Below are 17,638 nucleotides of genomic sequence, written 5' to 3'. Positions count from 1 at the left end.
TAGTTGATACATCAGCATTGCTTTATTTGATACAGTGAGTTTGGGCTCATCACAGGCACTCTAGCGAGTGGCGTCTAATCTTGTATTTTTGGCAGGTTGGTGTGTGTTGTCTTGCTTACCACCTAGAGATTTTTGAATGGTGCAGGCTGATGTAGAAAGGCCTTTGTGGTTGATTCAAAGATTTTGAATTTTGGCCTGTCTGTGGCATCTCCTGTGCGTGCAAATACTGATTAAAGACCTGTCTCTCTGCCGTGTTCCTTCCTGTTCTGTCCTTTCTCTGTCTGGACAGCACCACTATCTCATTTTTCTAACCCAGTAGCTCATACCTGTTATTTTCTGGGTCGCTGTGCTAAAGCTGACTGTCTTTTAAGCGTTTCCTATTTTCAAAGAAATAGGTTTTTTTTCTTCTATGCCTGTCACTAAAACTCAAAGTTTTTTGTATTTGGCTCCAAATATGGAGCAAGCCATGGCAAGTCATCAGCAAGATGTTACTAAGCCCCCATTTTGCAGCAGTGTTTGCAATGGATGAAGCAGTTTCTAGCTCATCATCTTCTAGTCTCTCAAACTTAAGTTAACTTTCAAAACACCTCTTTGCCCATCCTGAAATTGCTATAAAGACATCAGTACTGTTTGGGTCTGCCAGTTTGTCCTCCACTGGTGCCTTTCTTCGCTGCCCTGTAGGTTTATGGAAATGTGTAGTCTCCGCAGAAGTACTGTAGTAGTCGTCACTAATGGTCTCTCCTTTTAGCTTATATCTGTTAAAAGGCAATAGTCTGGGCAGGACACGTGAGTATTTTGCAGACTTTAAAACTTGCTATTCCCTAACTGGCCCGCTTTGAAAACCAGTGTGTGGAAAAGACGAACTGAAAGGTCTCTAAGACAGTGCCTGCCCTGATTACACACTGCATAACTGGGTAGGAAGGCTGCAAATAGCTGTGGAAATCCAGTTTCCTGTTACACCAGTCCTGTTGACCTTTATCCAGTGTCTACATCCAGCTCAAGTTGTGCAGAAGACCTTAAACATCTCATGTAACATGATAGGCCAGTTCTTACAGCTGTGTGAATGACTTAGAACTTCAAAACTGGTGTTTTGGCTTCAACTTGATTTACACTTTGATCTTGTTCTGCTTCTGTTATCTCTGATTTTGATTTCTCTATAGCAAAACACAATTTTGTGCAGATGTCTGTATCTCTTGCCTGCTGCATAATCTTCTCTTGAATATCTTGGTCCCATTCAGTACAGGATGTTTCTTCCTTGAGTTGTTTTCACTCTTATCTCTTCTTCTCCTTTTTACGCGCAAGATTTGCTTTAAGGCCACTGGGTCTGCTCTCATCACACCAATGGAGTATCGATGAGATAGAGAAGGTGTTACCAGCTTCAGCTGGTCCAAGGTGGGAGTCGCTATCAGCGTATTAGAAGCTCTAATCATTTCTGATGACACTGCAGACAAGTTAAAACAGAAGAATGAGGAGACAGTGAAACACAAGGAGTTTAGAGGTGGTGCTGGCTTTGCACAATAAGTCTTAATATCTTATATTGATAATACTAATATATTTAGTGACTGGGCTAGTAGAAAAGAGGGTAGACTAGATGTGACATCTTGGGCTGCATTTCAGGCAGTGTTTTGTTCCCTGAAACTGTCCTGTGGGTTGTAGTAGGACTTGGTTTGGGGGAGAGGGCAGAAGTTTCAGGATTATTGTCCTGCTGACAGTGTGAAGCTGTCCACATCCCAAATAGAGTGGAGGACAGGTCTGTTCAGAGGCTGGCAGCGCATGCTTCTGCCAGTAGCCTTCATTTAACCCAGGCTTGTGTGTGGGCAGCATCACAAAGATGTTCGGCCAAAGGATGTTGGCAATTCTGGGGGTGTTATGCCTGTGCACACAGAGGTACTGTGCCTTCCTGGATGACACTGGGACAAGCCTGTGCCACTTATCTTCCACTCTGGCTGGCACGCAGATAGGTGTGATGAGGTGATTTCTCTTTGCCTTTTGAACATGGCTATTTACTACTTCTTTCTTTTAGGGTAGTTAATGAAACTTGAGCAGGAAATGGTGAAGACCGCTTCTGGTAGACAGCTTCAGGCAAGTGAGGCACCAGGTGGTCAGAAGAAATTGTACTCAACCGAATGCATCTATGTGCTGGAACTGTACAGGCTAAATTGAAATAGAAAATGGTAGAAAGATGTGGAAAGTTTGAGCAGGGCTGGCTTCTGCAAGAGGAAAGCTTGAGTTCACTGGGACTCTCTTGAGAGTGAGGCATTGGGTTATAAATGGAGATTTTTAAAATCAAGTAGGATTGTAGGAGGTGTGTCTGGCTTAAACTGGAAGGAAATGTTTTGTAGCATGTCCAGTTCAGCTCTGAAACTCACTGTTACCGGACGCCTTTGTATGTACTTACATTTTTGGCCTTAGGAATACTGCATAACGTCACATCAGACAAGGCCATCGAGGCCTGGTAAACACTTGGGTACCATCTATCTCGCTGAGTGTGGCCACGGTGTAGATGGCTGGTGCCAGGAAGTGGATCAAGCATTTAAAAACGAATCAGGCTTTCTCCTTCATGAATGCCCTGCTGGACCTCTGGGGTGGTTTTGCTTTGATCAAGAGACGACTGTTGTGCTTGTTTTTGGACAGTGCTCAGATCTTGACCCGGGGCACATTGCTGAGAAGATCTGGGGAATTGTCTGGTCTTAGGAGCAGCTATAGTCCTTGTCCCCTCTGCTTGTTCCAGAGTCAACCTGCCAAAAGCCGTGCTCTTCATCCCCATGTGGGCTTGTGCTATGTCAATTCTCTTGCCTCTCCTACGTGGCCCGTGAAGTAGGTGAGGCCATGGGAAGTAGAAGCAGCAACGGGGACGGCGTGGGGCCTCTGGAGCACCAGGAGGATGTGTGTTCCTGGTGTGCTGTCCTTGCCCAGCCCCAGGGAGGTGAGGCAGCACTGCCTGTGACTTGCCGGAAGGTGGCACTCCGGCCCCGTGGCTGCCTGTCCCCGGGTGCACACCGTTCCATAGGTAAGGATGGTTCACCTGTGGAGGTGGGCATTAGTTAGCTGGTCCCCTGAGCTTAGGGGAAAGGACAGTGTTTAAAAGCACAGGAACAAAAGTGACCTAAGAACACAGCTAGGCAGCAACCCCAAAGCAAGGTCTTCATGCTGCCGCTGATTTTTGTCCTGTTGTGCTCCTCTCCTGGCACCACACTGACTCTTTCCTGGCTCCGATTCTCCTCAGGAGCTCTTCTGTGTCAAGTGTTGTGTTGTTAGTACCAAAATACTGAGGAAGTTGGCTGATTTCCCTTTTGTTCTTTTCAAGTGGTGGCAGCCTCTGCCACTGCATATTGTGGTAAGGAAAAGCTCAACTTGTTGAGCCTGCCGCAGTCTCTTAAAACACCTGCTAGCTCTGCGTCTTGCCATGCAGCTCGTCACTGGAAGAGTGCTTGGTGCTTCCCTGTGTCTTTCAGCTGACCATAGTAGGTTCTGACTGATAGGCACAAGCTGGCTGTTAACATCTCTGCTCCAACACAAACAATTGACTGTTTGGCTGAGGGAATACAGCGATGTTCTGTAGGGCAGCAACAAACAGGTATTAAGTGTACTTGAAACAGCAAAACCCACTTCCTGAATTCAACAAGCACGTATTGACTTGTGGGATGGAAGTGGGTTTTAGGTTCTTCTCGGTGATGTGCTGCCCTGCCTTTCTGTAAAGGCTTTGTTCTTTGTGTTAGCCTGACACTGTGCCATGTCCTGTCTCTCCTTCCTTCCAGTGTTCCTGTGTATGGTTTAGATAGGAACTCTTTATCCTGGTGTCACTCCTGACTCTAGCCTGCCGCAGCCTGGTCAGATTGTCAGCTTTGATATTTTTCACACACGCATGTAAATGTTTGTTGATGTGTGATATTTTTTTTTTTTTTTTTTGTTGTTGTTGGTTTGTTTGGCGTGGTGGGTTTTTTTGTTTGTTTTGTTGTTTTTGTTTTTTTTTTTTTTGCTCCCTTGCTTCAGCACAGCCTCTTCCCTGCTCTGGAGGCTCTGGCAGCTGTTGGGCCCCTTGAGCCCCTGCAGCAAGCTCGTGGGCAGAGAAGGATTCTGTCTTGGGTTCAGGTGGGGGAGCTGCTGGAGACTGTGCGGAAACTGAGTCTGCTGTAGGAGTGAGGTCTGGGGCCAAGCTGGGTCTGAACACATTTTCCAAATCTCTGATCAAGCCCGTCATCAGAAGACAGACTAGATTGTCCTTTGTCTTTATCTTACCAGTCTGCTAGGGCTGGAAACCGGGTTCTTTGTTGCCCTGAGGATGCAGCTGGGAGCTTGGCTTTTGGTATGTTTTTGTGGTCACAAGACGTGTTTTTGATGAGGCTGCATGTACCTTCTCCCCTTGCGCATGCCTCTTCTTAGCTGACACTTCCCTCTATTACCTTCTCTGTGACCCAGGCCTGCTCTGCCTCTCCCCTGTGCTGGATAGATCTAGTTTCTGCTGCATGACTTTGAACTCAAACTTAATCTTGCAGCAGTGGTTTTTCTGGAGCCAAATTGTTTCAATTGCTACTTAAGCTGAAGAGCAATAATCTTCTTCTCTGAAGTAGGAAGTTGCCTGTCTTTATTCTAAATGTACTGGAGTGTGCATCCTGGCGTAACTGCAGAGGTTACAAAATACGACTACATCCTTTTGAAGTCCTTTCTTGCAGAAGAGAAAACTCCAAATGCGTTAACATTAGACACTTGTAGTTTATTTGGGCGAATGCAACAATCTGAAGGATCTTTCCTAATGCTGCTGTGGTTAAAACTGTGCTATACTATTTTCAGTTAGTTGTTGACTCCTTGGTGGCGGTGGGATTGGGAAGCAAAAATTACTGTAGTGGCTGGAGAACCTGCAATAAAAGGTTTATGAGCCTTTTCTGGCAGAGATGGTTTTGGCAGAGAAGCACAGATTTCTGACAGGCAGCTTCCCTGTTTGGAGGGAGTGCAAAGTTGAACTGATAAGCCAAGTTCTTGGAGGGATTATGCAATATTAAAAATAAGAGGGCATGTAACTAATGGTCTGGAAACATCACAGATTTGTGTCCCCTGGATGGTAGTGTGGGAACTGCATCTGTTCTCCTGCGTACCCAAAGGATGCAGGTCTCATACCAGTTTCCCAGAACCAATGTCTATGAAAATGGACTGGGTTGCATGCTGAAGTGGTGGTCATGGAAATCATCTTTCAAAATGGTGTGACTGTGGGTACCCTCATAGGAAAGGGAGTCTTTGAAGGGTGGTTTTCACTGTGTATTATGTTGGAGGAATGCTTTTTTCCCAAACCTCTAGTGCCTGGAAGAACACTTCTTTTGGCCAGTGGATTTGAACTGGAACAGCATAACCTTTCTCCTACTGACTACTGCTCTCCTTCGCTTGGAAGGTGTTAGTATGATTCCTAGCAGTCAGTGAGCCACGGTAATGATCAGAAGAGCTAGCAAAAAGTTATCAGTGGCAGTAAAGGTGTAGCAAAAAGCAAGCGATGAGCTCCAGATGTAAGCCCGTGTTTCACTAAGATTGAGAAGTCTTTAATGAAACTCTGCAGCCCTGAGAAGGGGCTCTAGCATGCAAGCTGTGGGTGATTAGGTGAGAACACACCACCCCTGGGTAACATCCCTTTCCAAGCTGAGCTGTTTCATCCAGAGGCAGTGTGTGGACTTAGCTGTCTTCTTGAGCTTTGTTTAAAGCTGAATCCCTCTGGTGATTCTGCAGCTCACAGGAGCAGCCCTTGCACTTCCCTTGTGTTCCTTCTCACAGTCTTTTCCTCTACAGCTGAACAGCATGTCTGTTGGAGGCATAAAACGGGGAGGGAGGGAGTGTATTAGGAGGTTATCAATGTTCCTCTGATCAATTTGTGTGGTTGCAACTTTTCCAGAAGACAACATGTGTGCAGTGCCTTCAGCTGGATGAAAGTTCACTGAGCACTTCTGTTCCTATGTAACATGCTTCACTCCTTGATTGAAACCATTCTCAAGGTCTTCTGGTGCTGGACCTTAGCAGCCTTCATTTTCCTTTTACCTTTCCATTGTTTTGCCTTACCTTGTGCTCTAAGCTGGCTAGGTCAGGCCTGGAGGCCAAGGGCACTGCTTCTGAAGGCTTCTTGGGGTCATCTTGGATCCTGGTCCACTCTCCCAGATCCATTCTGTAGGCTAGTTTGAAGTCTAGCAAATACTTACATAGAGCTTTGTGTAAATACCACAATATTTAGAGTCTGAGCTAGATCTTGTGTATACCCTATTTGGTTTACTGCATGTCAAGTGGGATGATGATTTTTCTTGTCTTCTCCTGGCAGCAGGTCTGTATGCGCAGTAATGTTCTGCATGTTAGCTGGGTCCAGACCATGCATTCACTGAGAAGTGGGTAAAAGGTTTTAGGCCATTAAACTCATTCAGCTGTCTTAGCTAGTAGAGGCAGTTTTGGGGATAACGTGAGATTATACAGTGCAGCCTTTCCTCTTGTTTTATATCCATGAAATGGTGGGGAGTTTTTTAGTGCTTTACATGTGAGGAAGGTAAGAAGACAGTTTATGCAGGTTTGGCTTTTGCAGCTGGTCTGTGTGAAAGCAGTGTGATTAGATGTTTCTGGTCAATATTTAAAATGTAATTAGTGCTGAAGCCTGCTCAGCCCAGCGCAGGGTGCCAGAACTCAGCCTTATGTATCAGTCTAGTGTTTCTCAAGCTTTGAGGCATCGAGCTTAGGCAATCAGGGATTCTTGCACGAGGCCGTGAGGTGTTCAAAACATTTCCTGGTGTTTCAAGGGGTTTGTACACTTCTAGAACACAACGTCGTATTCATAAAGTCTCAAAATTAAAATTACTTCATCTAGCTTTTTTCTCTTCAGCCTTTAATGCAGCTAGCGCTGTATGACTGCTTATAAGTTACCGGATGATACCACTGGAAAACTGAGGTCAGTATCCCAAGAGACCTAGACTCACTAGAAGATGGTAAAAATCATGTGGAGATGCAGCTAAATATAGATTAATGCTGAGAACATTCCTGGATACTTGGATTTGAAAGGCTGCCACAACCTCTGTAGGACTATGAAGTTATAACTCTTTGCTGTGAAATGGTCTTGTTGATCTAAGTTTAGCAGGGCACCCACTTACTGGCCGAGTGCCCTTGGTTTGTGGTGGCAACCATGAAATTCTCAGCTTTCTCTTTGGCAGGTTCACGAACCTACCACTTAGGTGTGGTTTTTACTGGTGTAACTCTAGGGAAGACAGTGTGCAAAGATAGGAAGAGATCAGGATGCTTTGAGCAGAGACTGTTCCCTGAACTGCCTGAGCTTCGGCTGCAGACAAGGGGTAGAACTGCTCCTGGCCAGAAGCTGCTGGTCTGACTTGCTCTAGTCTGAGCTGAAAAAACTTTAAGGATTTGACACAGTTCATCCACTGTCTGTTACTTGAACAAGCCTCAGTGAGACACTGAGGTCTTCCTGATGTGCAACATCCCTCTCCTTTCCAGTTCAGGACAGCTGTACAGTTATTTACTAATGATCTTAAAATGACACTCCAGGTACAAGTATCTCAGCTGTTAGCACTATTCTTAGTGTTAGCTACTGCTCTTTTGTGCTTCGAAGTCTGCATGTTGCTTTCCCTCGTGACTGCTTACATCTGGAGCTTGAGAGCGGTGTGACAAGTGGCTCTGTGTACCAGCACCTTTGCTCAGGTCTCGAACTCAGCAGGATATAGAGATGGGTCTGTGTACCCATGCACAAATCCAAGGAAGCAGCGGTACAACCAGCTCGAAACTTTTTCCTTAGGTTACTTCCCCCACCAGCCCTTGAGTACCTGAACTGGATGAGCTGCAAGAGGGAAGTACTAGGTGCTAAAGTGACTATAGTCAAAACAACATCATCATTTAAAGCTGCCTCTAGAATTTGTGCTGAGTTCAGAGCGCTGCTCTGATCCCACTGGAGAGTTCCCTTTTTCAACCCAAAATAAACACATGCTTCTACAGTAATGTGAGTAACTGCTCGATGCAGTCACATAGTGACTTTTGCCTTGCTGGCATTAGTCTGCATTGAAGCTGGTTTTGGAAAGCATTAAAATTGCATGAGTAGTGCAATACCTTAACCCATCCTGGTAAAACCCCTGAGCTGTGGCCTGGTTCCTCCCTGCCATGCACTTCCGCTCTCAGCGTTAGCTGTCCACACAGAGGGCTGTCCTCGTGACCCCTTGCACACAGTTTGGTGAGGCTTTCAGAGGATTTGTCAGAAACACAGGTCATGCAATGTTCCGTCATTAGTCATGCTTTGTGACCACTTGCGGTATTGTTTATGCTTTCTTTAGTATCCTGGAGCAGAAAGCAATAAAAACCCAACCTATCTGCTGTAGGACAATGACTCTTTATGATTAGATTAGTAAGTGGGGGAGGGAGAAGCTCTGTCTTCGGGGCTATGCCCGAGTGCCTTTAGGCCAAGTTGTAAACACCCCATGTGATGGGCTTTCATACATTTTATGTGCTCACCTGCTGAAAAGCCTTTCCCAATGTTCAGCGGACCATTACATTCTTTCTTGCATGTCATCTTTATCTGTGGCTGTACTTAAGTAACTCCAAAAGGAGGAAGACATACATTGTCAAAGTACCTGTACATGGCTTTTGCATGTGTGCTCTTCTCCTTGATTCTGCTTGATAGCTATCCACAGATGACTATCCCAGAAGTTAACTTCTGGAGCCTGGCTCACCTCTGTTTTCTTGGAGATGTCTCTGCTGTGCCTGTCTGAGACCATACCTGCCAAAACCAGCAGTGAGAATGATCTCTCTGACCTGCTGCTGCTGGAAGGAGTATTCTCCACCACCACCACCTTTTGGCTTCTCTAGTCATATTCTAGCCTGGCTTTGTTCTCTTTATGTGTCACCAGTGTATATTGTGCTGAACTGGGTGTTGCTGGAGGGGTGAAGATACTGGCCCCAGTTGTCTTGGACTTCAGGAAGCTGTAAGCCAGCCTGTCTCTTCTGCTGTGGATGATATTTCTCTGCTGGCTGACTCTTTCATGTCCTTTAGTAAGAAGTTGTACTCTTCTGTGACACATTACTGACACTTCTCAGTATCAACTAAAACTGTATTTCTGTGAATGTCAATTTCTGGAATATACCACACCTCAATTCAGTGGGTGGCAGGAAGAGCAAGGCAGGGTGTAACTGTGTCCTCTTATTAGCAGCACTGAGAGCTGGTGAAGGTTAAAAAGCTCTTGGAGGGGTCTGAGCATGCATTAACCATGAAAGCTGAAGTGTTTGAACCCAATAGGAGATGAGCAGGATGATGACAAAAGCTGCTCTGTTAAGTAGTTGAAGGTTCCTAGGAAAACTGCTGCCACCGTAATAACTGTAATCCTTTGGGCCTGTGAGGAAATGCTGGTGTAGCCAGGACCTCAGCTATGGTCTTAGTACAGCTGTCCTAATGGAAGCAGATGTGTTTGTGTTGGGACCTGGCACACAAAAGCACGCGTTGCCCCTTCCACAGATGAGAAGAAGCTTTTCCAGCTGCCCTGGCACTAGAAGACTTGCCTCGTAGTCATGATTGACTAAGCAGTGACTGTTTTTACTGGGATGAAGCAGGGACTAAATGTAAGTCAGTGTGGTCTGGGCTTGCTTGAAGGAAATGGGAACTGTCAGGAAGGATTAGGTAGTGGTGCTGGGATCTGCCTGGCCTCGGCAGGCATAAGAAGACCTTTGTCCTGCTGCAGCGCTCTTGTTATCATAAAGGTTTGAAATGCTGTTGCAGTGGAAATCTGAATGAGAAATTTCCCCTCTATCTTGCTCATGGTAACTCCTCCTCCTGCAGGGATGAATCAGTCTGTGACAGCAAGATTGAAGTAGTCTTGATAGGGTAAAGTACTCTTTCAAACAGCTGGTGCTGAGCCTCCTTAGAAGCCTTGGTATTTGGTCTGTGCATTTCCCCAGCCTTCCCTGAAGGATGAGGAAACAAGCAAGTTTAAGGGGTATAAATGGAATGGGGAGAGCCATGCTTCACACTCGGGTGGTGGAAGCTGACTGGGTTGTCTTTCCTGGGACTACCAGTGTGAAAGCAGGAGCTTCTCACCTGAGAAGACAGTTGGACTTGGGCTGTTCTCTCCAAACCTGGCTGTGGCTTTCATGCTGAGCTGGACTGGGAGGGCATGGATAAGGTCTGTGTGACTCCAGTAACCCAGGAGCTAAGCTGCTCTGAAGGCATGTGAACACAAAGGGCTCCAGGCGTTTTTCCTCAGCTCCTCTTGTATGGTTGACTTTGGCCAGACTCCTTGCAAGTTGCAAATGTCTTGTAGAGAGCAAAATCTGTGGTAAGATGGGAATAGGACAGAGGTGTACTAGCATGCTGTGCAATGACCGTGTTTTCTTGCATGTTCCTTCACTGTAGGCTGAGTTGAAGAAACCAGTTTGGTCTGGTCCTCTGTTGTTGCCTTGCTTTCGTGAGAGTAGTCCTGCCTGTGGTCTTTCCTGAAAACTACTGTCTTGCACTGAGCAAACTTGCATGTTTGAGGGCAGATGGTAGAGCTAGGAAATGATCTGCTATACCCTTGGTCTCGCACACCTCACAGAGATCTGTGTTAGGGTGCAGATGCTTGTATTTACCAGGAATCCGCTGCTTACTGCAAGGGGCTTACCCTCAATTATCGTAAACAGGCCCTTCTTGCTGTCCTGGAGATTGCAATCATCTCCGTGGTGAGAGTTGCACAAACAGAAGGCAGGATAAGGACCCTGTGGATTAAAGGGCAAAAGGAGGTTTCCTAGTACACGAAGCTTGTGCTGATTGCCCTGGTTCTAGATTGAACGTCCCTGGCAAGGTAGGCTTCAAACACAGAAGGGCTCTCTGCAAAAATAGTGGTGCCAGGAGGTATATTACCCAGCCCTGCAGTGTGGAGAAAAAAGCAGGACCTGTTTGAGGAAGTAAGGTGTGGATTTGTTCATGGATGTGCCCTTTGAGCATATTTGAGAGGCAGTAAGCCCATCTAATAAAAACTACCGAAATCCGCCTTTAACTGGCTCTGCTCACTTGCCTTTGATGTGGTTCAAAGGGAAACAGGGCTGCACTACGTCCTCCTTATTAGCTCGGAAATAGGAAGACCAGCAGCATCCCAAATCTGAGCCTTGCCATCCCTGCCCTTGCCCCAGTCCCAGTGTGGCCTTAAGTTCACTTTCTTCAGTACTCAAGTACACATGGGAAGCCTGAACCTCAATAGAGCTCCGACTCCAGACATGCACAGCTCCTTCAGCCATTCTAGTTCAGGCCTGGTCTTGTTTGTTCTGGAGTAGCTCCTGCCAAGCTTCTTCAGGTCTTTTCCATCATCTAACTTTTTAGAGTTAGAGCTCTAGCAGTGAGAGCAAGGGGGTGTAAAATCCCAAATATCCTGCTCTTCCAGCATCTGTGCCCCTTCTCTGTGCTGCTGAAGAACACTTGCAAATTCATCTTCTGCTGACTGAAAAAAACCCCTTATCTTGCTTGAAGTTTTTCAGGTTCTCAGTTTGGCTGGCTTATGGCTTAGCTGGTGGTGAAGGCGCCTAGAGCACCACTCCTCTTCTTGCTGGGGACACTTTTCCTCTCAGGCCCTTGGATTTACATGATGCTTTGATCCCTTGCTTGGTCCTTCTACTTGGAGAAGGCCATCAGCCTTTCTCGTATTCCCGGTCTTCAGGCCAGCCATGTTTCCCTTCTCTTACTGGACTGGGAGAATTGGGAAATGACCTTTCCCCTCTGCTTGGCACTGGTGGAGGCCTGGACTGGAGTGCTGCGCCCAGTTCTGGACTTGTCAGTGCGAGAGAAACAAGGACGTACTGGAGAGAAAGGCTGCAAAGGCTTGTGTTGGTGGACTTGTCCTGAGTGCTTTGGTTCCATATTGAATGTCCCGTTACTGCAGTGCCAAAGACTGAATCTGCTAAACCTGTATAACGTAAGGGGAAAGCTTGGTTAGGGACACCATAATATCGGCTAATGCAAAGAAGGTTGTAGCTTGTGGTGGTAGGGGTATGAAAAACCTTGTGTGTAGTCTCGTGCGGGTGTGAATGAAGGTTGTGGCAAAGCTGCCAGCCCTGTTGTTTTTGGAAGGGAGCGGGGCTGCAGAAACGTGACTCTTTCTCCATAGTCTTGGCAAGATGGAGCAGTGCTGCTGGCACTGAAGCTGAGCTTGAGTCAGGCTATTGCAGGTGTCCCATAATGTATGCTTTTGCGCGTGCTGTCTACAGAGCATGGTGGTGTGAGGAAAGCAGTGGGAATGCTGAAAGGACAAATGTTCCCAGCTACTTTGTGGGAGGGTATGGGGAAGCCGGAGCCAGGCTCCTCTTGGAGGTGTGTGGGGTTAGGGTGAGAGACAGTAGACAAATGGCCACAAGGGAAATTCTGATTAGATGTTAGGAAAAGACTTTTTGTTATGAGTGTGGCCAGACACTGAAGCAGAGCCCCAGGGAGGCTGTGTGATATACATCCTTGGAAAGAATTCAGAGTTCGGCTGGACAAAGCCCTAAACAGCTGGAGCTGGCCATGCTTGGAGCTGGCCATGCTTGGAGCTGGCCATGCTTGGAGCTGGCCATGCTTGGAGCTGGCCATGCTTGGAGCTGGCCATGCTTGGAGCTGGCCATGCTTGGAGCTGGATATTAGGCCAGAAACCTCCAGATGTCCCTTCTAATCCAATACTCCTCGATGGTAGGTCAGAGATGCCCAGTTGGTGTGGTTCAGCTGTAGCACACATCACAGCCTGGGACTATGCCTGACTCCCTTTTCCTAGGCTGGCACAATAAGGAGACATTAAGGAGGCACCTTACTAGTTCTTTGTGGGAAGGGTACATGTTTTGGAAGATGTACCTGGTGCCAGGGGCTGGTTTTTGTATGATTTGTATCATGACAGGCTTCCTTTTGCATTCCTCCAGATACAGCTATATGATTGACAATGTCATTTTGCTGATCACTGGGACTCTGCACCAGCGTTCGATCTCTGAACTGGTGCCCAAGTGTCATCCTCTGGGAAGTTTCGAGCAGATGGAAGCTGTGAACATTGCTCAGACGCCTGCGGAGCTCTACAATGCAATCCTGGTGGACACTCCCCTGGGTGAGTGGAGCCTTTCAAAATACTTCTCAGCTGTGCGTGGAGATGATGTCCCTTTCTCCCCTGGTCTAACTAGGTTTGACTAAGCCTAAGTTGTGCTGCAGGAAGACAAAGCAGTGGGTAATGCACAGCTGTAGCTATGCTGCCTGTGGTGGCTGGGGTTGAGTTCAGGTTTATGCCTGTCCTATGCCAGTTTTTCCTCTGGAGGACCAGCTAGCTCTGTACCCTTCAACAAATGTCCAAACCAGCACACTGGTAGTGCAGACTGCTGGGGAGTTTAGTTTGTGTGAGCCAGGCTTGAGCTGTCGTGGCAGTGCAGGTGTAGTTAGATGTGGTCTGCTGGATATGTCCATTTACCAGCTCTTCTGGGAGTTGTCACCTGAAATTAGGGAGGAAGGAGAAAGTTCAAGAGGGTGAGACAAGGCGATAGTTTTCATTATTGTCATGGGACATGTGGCACGTGTGCTTCCTTAGTGAAGGGCGATCAGGTCCTCTGCTGGAACAAGTAATTTGATTTCTAGCACTTTTATTTGGACCATTGGGCAATTTCTTGTAGGCATTTTTTTGTAGATGATTACAGAGATCCACACATGCCCAGTCTTGTTCTGAGACTGATAAAATGAGCTCAAGATCAAGGAAATCTCTCTATATACAAAAACAAAAAACCCCAGAAAAAAACCACACACACACACACAAAAAAAAAGGCATCTCCAAAAGCCTTTTTGAGGTCATTGTATACCGGGATCCTACACTGAGGTATACTGTCTCAGGGCTACAGGCCGTGACCAGGAGCCATGTAACACTAAAACCGCGTGTCTTATGAGCATCTAGTCAGATATGATCTTCAAAGATAAAAGGTGTAGGAAGTGGTTTTGGAGAAAACATGGAAGTCTTTTTGCAGTAGTAGGAGAGGTGGTCACAGGAGACTTGCTAGTTTAGCCTCTGTGGGCAAAAGCATAATGAGGTACACCTGAATCAGGGATTAATCATTCTTTTGGGGTTGCTAGAAAGCACAAAACGCTCTAAATCATCATTCTGTCTGATAGAAATAGTTGGTTTTGGAACTGAAAGTGCTTTTGCAGATGCTCTGTGTAGTAATGGAGCAAGTGAAGTAGTGGTCATGGAAAAATGATTTGCCAGATAAAGCCCAGGAAAGGAAGGAAAACGTGTCTCAAGATCTGGGTTGCAAGGAAAGGCAACAACGCAGCAGGAGAACCAAGGCTATGCAGGCTGCCGAGTTGAGCCCGCTGTAGGGATGATATGTAGGAAGAAAATCATCCTCACATGTAAGCAGAAACCTTCCCATTTTGGGAATAGGATAGAACAGAGTATTTCAAAGATGTTAGCTCTTGGAGGCCTTAAAGCTTCCAGCTGTGTATGGAATGAAAATGCCCCATTGCACCGGTAAGATGGTTTTGGAGAGCATGGCTGGCAGTTGCATGGTTTTGCCTGCTTCTGTGCTGGCTAGGCTGACTACTTCTTCAGACCTTTGCCCTGGCCATGCCCTTGAGGCTGTGTACCGTCTAGTGTGGCATTTCTTCAGCAGGAGAATATGGGGAGGAGCTGTGTTGCCTAAACAAGCAGGCATGCAGGCTCCAGTTGTTTAACTTGCACTCTTTCCAGTGACCACATGCAAAGAAATGGCAGCTCTATCTCCTAAAAGTACTTGAGCAGCTACGTGGCTTGGTAGGAATGCCTAACCCCAAATGGCTTTCATAGGTTAGCAGGGCAAAATAAGACTTGCTGTTAGCCTAATTTGGGATATTGGAGGGCCAAGAACTGAAATAGATGTGTTCTCATTCCTCTGCTACTCTAAAGTAGCCGCTGCTTAGCTATCTAGGCTAGCTGGTGAGTCCTGCCATGAAAACCAGTCCTGGCACACTCCGTTTTCATTTTTGCCAACCGTAGGGAGCAGTGTTCCTCCAGCTACGTGGCATTGGTCTCTGATGCTGTTGCAAAGAAACCTCGGGGTGGGGGTTAACCCCTGTTTGGAACTCTTTAGACGCACAGTGCAGCTGCTGTCCATGCCAGGGAGCTTGTGCTATAAAAGTGGTGTGTGCCAAAGGTGCGAGCCTGCATCGTACCCGGTTTGTCGCACAAAGCAAAGCACTGGTCAGCTCTCAGCGTGAGTGCAGCGTCCTTTACCCGCAGCTGGACTGTGTAAGCTGAGGAAGATCAGATTTCTTTATGTAGCAAATTCAGCAAAGTTGGTTGCTGAGTGAGAGTTGAGGAAGTCATAAAAGTCCTGTCAATGGGTTTTATTGTGCTCTTGCTAACAAAGCGAGTAGTACAACGGCCTTATGTTACACCAGATGTACAAAGCTTATCATTATCTGCAGCTTGCAGTACCCTGTGTTAGGTCTGAAATCTGTGTTCTTCAGGAGGCAACGAATTCTCAAACTCCCTCCCAGAGATACTCTGGCAAAGTGCGTAGGGCTGAGCATCCTACAAAAAACCGCTAGTTCATCCTGTCTGGCGTTGCTTACCTCCAGCTAGAGAAATAAAAGTCCTGGAAAGAGGTGGAAAAATGAGGTTGATGGACCTGACCAGGGAAAACTGCTCCGGACTCCAACCATGGAGTCTTGGGCTGTAGGAGCTGTGGCATCCCTCTTGCCTCCTTAATGCAGCCGAAATATTGGAGAAAGAGGGAGAAGCACCAGCTTCTTCAGGACTTGCTAGCTGCTGTCCCACAGATGGTTAAGCACTGCTGCCATGCTGTAGCAGGCAGTTCAGAAGCTGTCTTGTCACCTCTGAGTGCCTGCATCTGGGAACAGTTTGGGTTGTGCTTATTTTTAAATATGGGCTGCTCTGGCACTGATGCTGGGGGCTAGAGCTGAGAATAGGTTGTTAACCAGACCATAGGACTAAGGGGTGAAGAAAGATTTTTCATGTGAGAGCCCCAAAAATGATTGTGGCCTGGGGAACCGTGGTGGAGCCTGAGGTTTTGAGTCATGGCAATTTGGTGGCTGCTGAAGATAAGGGCCAGGCCTAGGAGCGACAAACTCAACATAGGGTGTGCTTCTGCCTGGTACTGTTGAGGACACTGGAAAGTGCTAGGCCTGGGTTTGGTTATGGCAATGCTAACTCTGTCTGTGGCTCTGTTTCAGCTGCTTTCTTTCAAGACTGCATATCTGAACAGGACCTGGATGAAATGAACATTGAAATAATTCGAAACACGCTGTATAAGGTAAATGAGTCTCTGGGAAGGGAAAAAGATGTTAACTTCCCTGTTTATTCCTAGTGTGACTACAGCTCTGTCTTGGGTCAGGAGCTCCAACCTAGGCTGGCTTTCTTCAAAGATGAAAGGATATTTTCCTCTTGGAGTAGGATTAAAAATAATTTTGCTTTCTCTCTTTCTTCCCTGGAGTGGTGGTGGAGTAAAGATGACCAAGAACTAGTTGCAGTAAAGATAGTTGTCTTGGAGGGGCCTGACATCTGATCACCCTGCTCTGCAGTCAGGGCACCAGAGCTATGCAGAGTGGGGGGTTTTGGAGCTGGGTTGTTTTTTTTTTTCAAGCTGTTAAGGGTCTGTGCAAGAGATTTTGCAGAGGTTATGCCTTTGAAGGAGTGTCCTCAGGCCCCAGGCAGGCAGGAAAAGGTGTGGAGTTAACTGCATTCAAAGGGCTGAAGTGGCTAGATCTTAAACTTGGTTGAAGGACGGACTCCCATGGACTTGACTCTCTGTCTTGAGCTCTTTTAGAAGAGCCTCCAACAGTCTGCTCCAGCCTTCAGTGGCTGGTTGGGGTTAGATGCTCTTGGTAGAGCAGTGTAAAGGGTGCAGCTGCGGTGGAGGAGTCCTGCTCCTGCAGGCTGGGGAGAGTATTGGCACAGGGGTGTGGAGGGGCTAAAGATCTCCTTGTCCTGAGCCTGCACAAGGAGCTGTCGACTGCTCTGCAGGCCCTGTCTGGTTTTAGCCAGCAATAGCAAAGCATGTGTTTATGTGCAGGCTGTGGCTATCGCTCCATCTCAACTCCCTGGATTAAGGGTGGGATGCAGATTGTATCTGCCAACCTTGTTTTGGCTGGTCACAGCCAGCCTGCTGTCAGTGTGACCTCTGCTTCCCAAGGAAGCCGTGGCCTGTTTGGAGAGGCAGAGAACAGGTCAAGCATGAAGGGAAGAAGGGAAAGGGAGAGGAGAAGGAGCTGCATGTCAGCAGTCATGCCCAGCTGCGTGTGGCCTCTGGCATGTACTGGGCTTTTGCTGTAATGGGGGGAGGTATGCCTATATGCATAAATACCCGCACCCTTGCAGGGCGCAGCCTCTGTGTTGAGATGAGGGAACACAGTGAGCGCAGAGCAAACAGGCTGGGGGGTGGGAGGCGTGTGTCTCCTTGGGTCCCAGCTGCCATGTCCTTTCCCTTCTCCTTTTTGAGGCCTGATACTGCTTTGCATTCTGCTCTTCCTACCCCCAAATTGAAGCGTAGGTGCCCAGTATCTGTTGGCATATGCTGTAACTATTTCTTGCTAAAGAGCAGCTCCCAAGGGACATCGGGGCTCCATCAGTAACGAATCACAGGGATGCAAGGGTGGAAAAGGTAACTGCTGCTTACGGCCTCTTGCTTGAAGCCACCCCTCTCCCCAGGGACTGGAAAATGCATA

The 17,638-nt window shown here is 47.2% G+C and overlaps 1 protein-coding gene across 1 annotated transcript in view; it reads left to right on the top strand.

The window, feature by feature from the left end:
- ATP6V0D1 (ATPase H+ transporting V0 subunit d1) overlaps window positions 1-17,638 on the top strand; it is a 35,347-nt gene that overhangs the window by 11,710 nt on the left and 5,999 nt on the right. The window contains exons 3-4 of the mRNA XM_009947670.2: window positions 12,865-13,043; window positions 16,148-16,227. Of these exons, the coding sequence (XP_009945972.1) occupies window positions 12,865-13,043; window positions 16,148-16,227 (259 nt within the window). The remainder of the gene's footprint in view (window positions 1-12,864; window positions 13,044-16,147; window positions 16,228-17,638) is intronic.

The sequence above is a fragment of the Leptosomus discolor genome, chromosome 8 (genome assembly GCF_034619465.1).
Source record: "Leptosomus discolor isolate bLepDis1 chromosome 8, bLepDis1.hap2, whole genome shotgun sequence".
NCBI classification, from domain to species: domain Eukaryota; kingdom Metazoa; phylum Chordata; class Aves; order Leptosomiformes; family Leptosomidae; genus Leptosomus; species Leptosomus discolor.
This window is presented reverse-complemented; position numbering and strand designations above follow the sequence as displayed.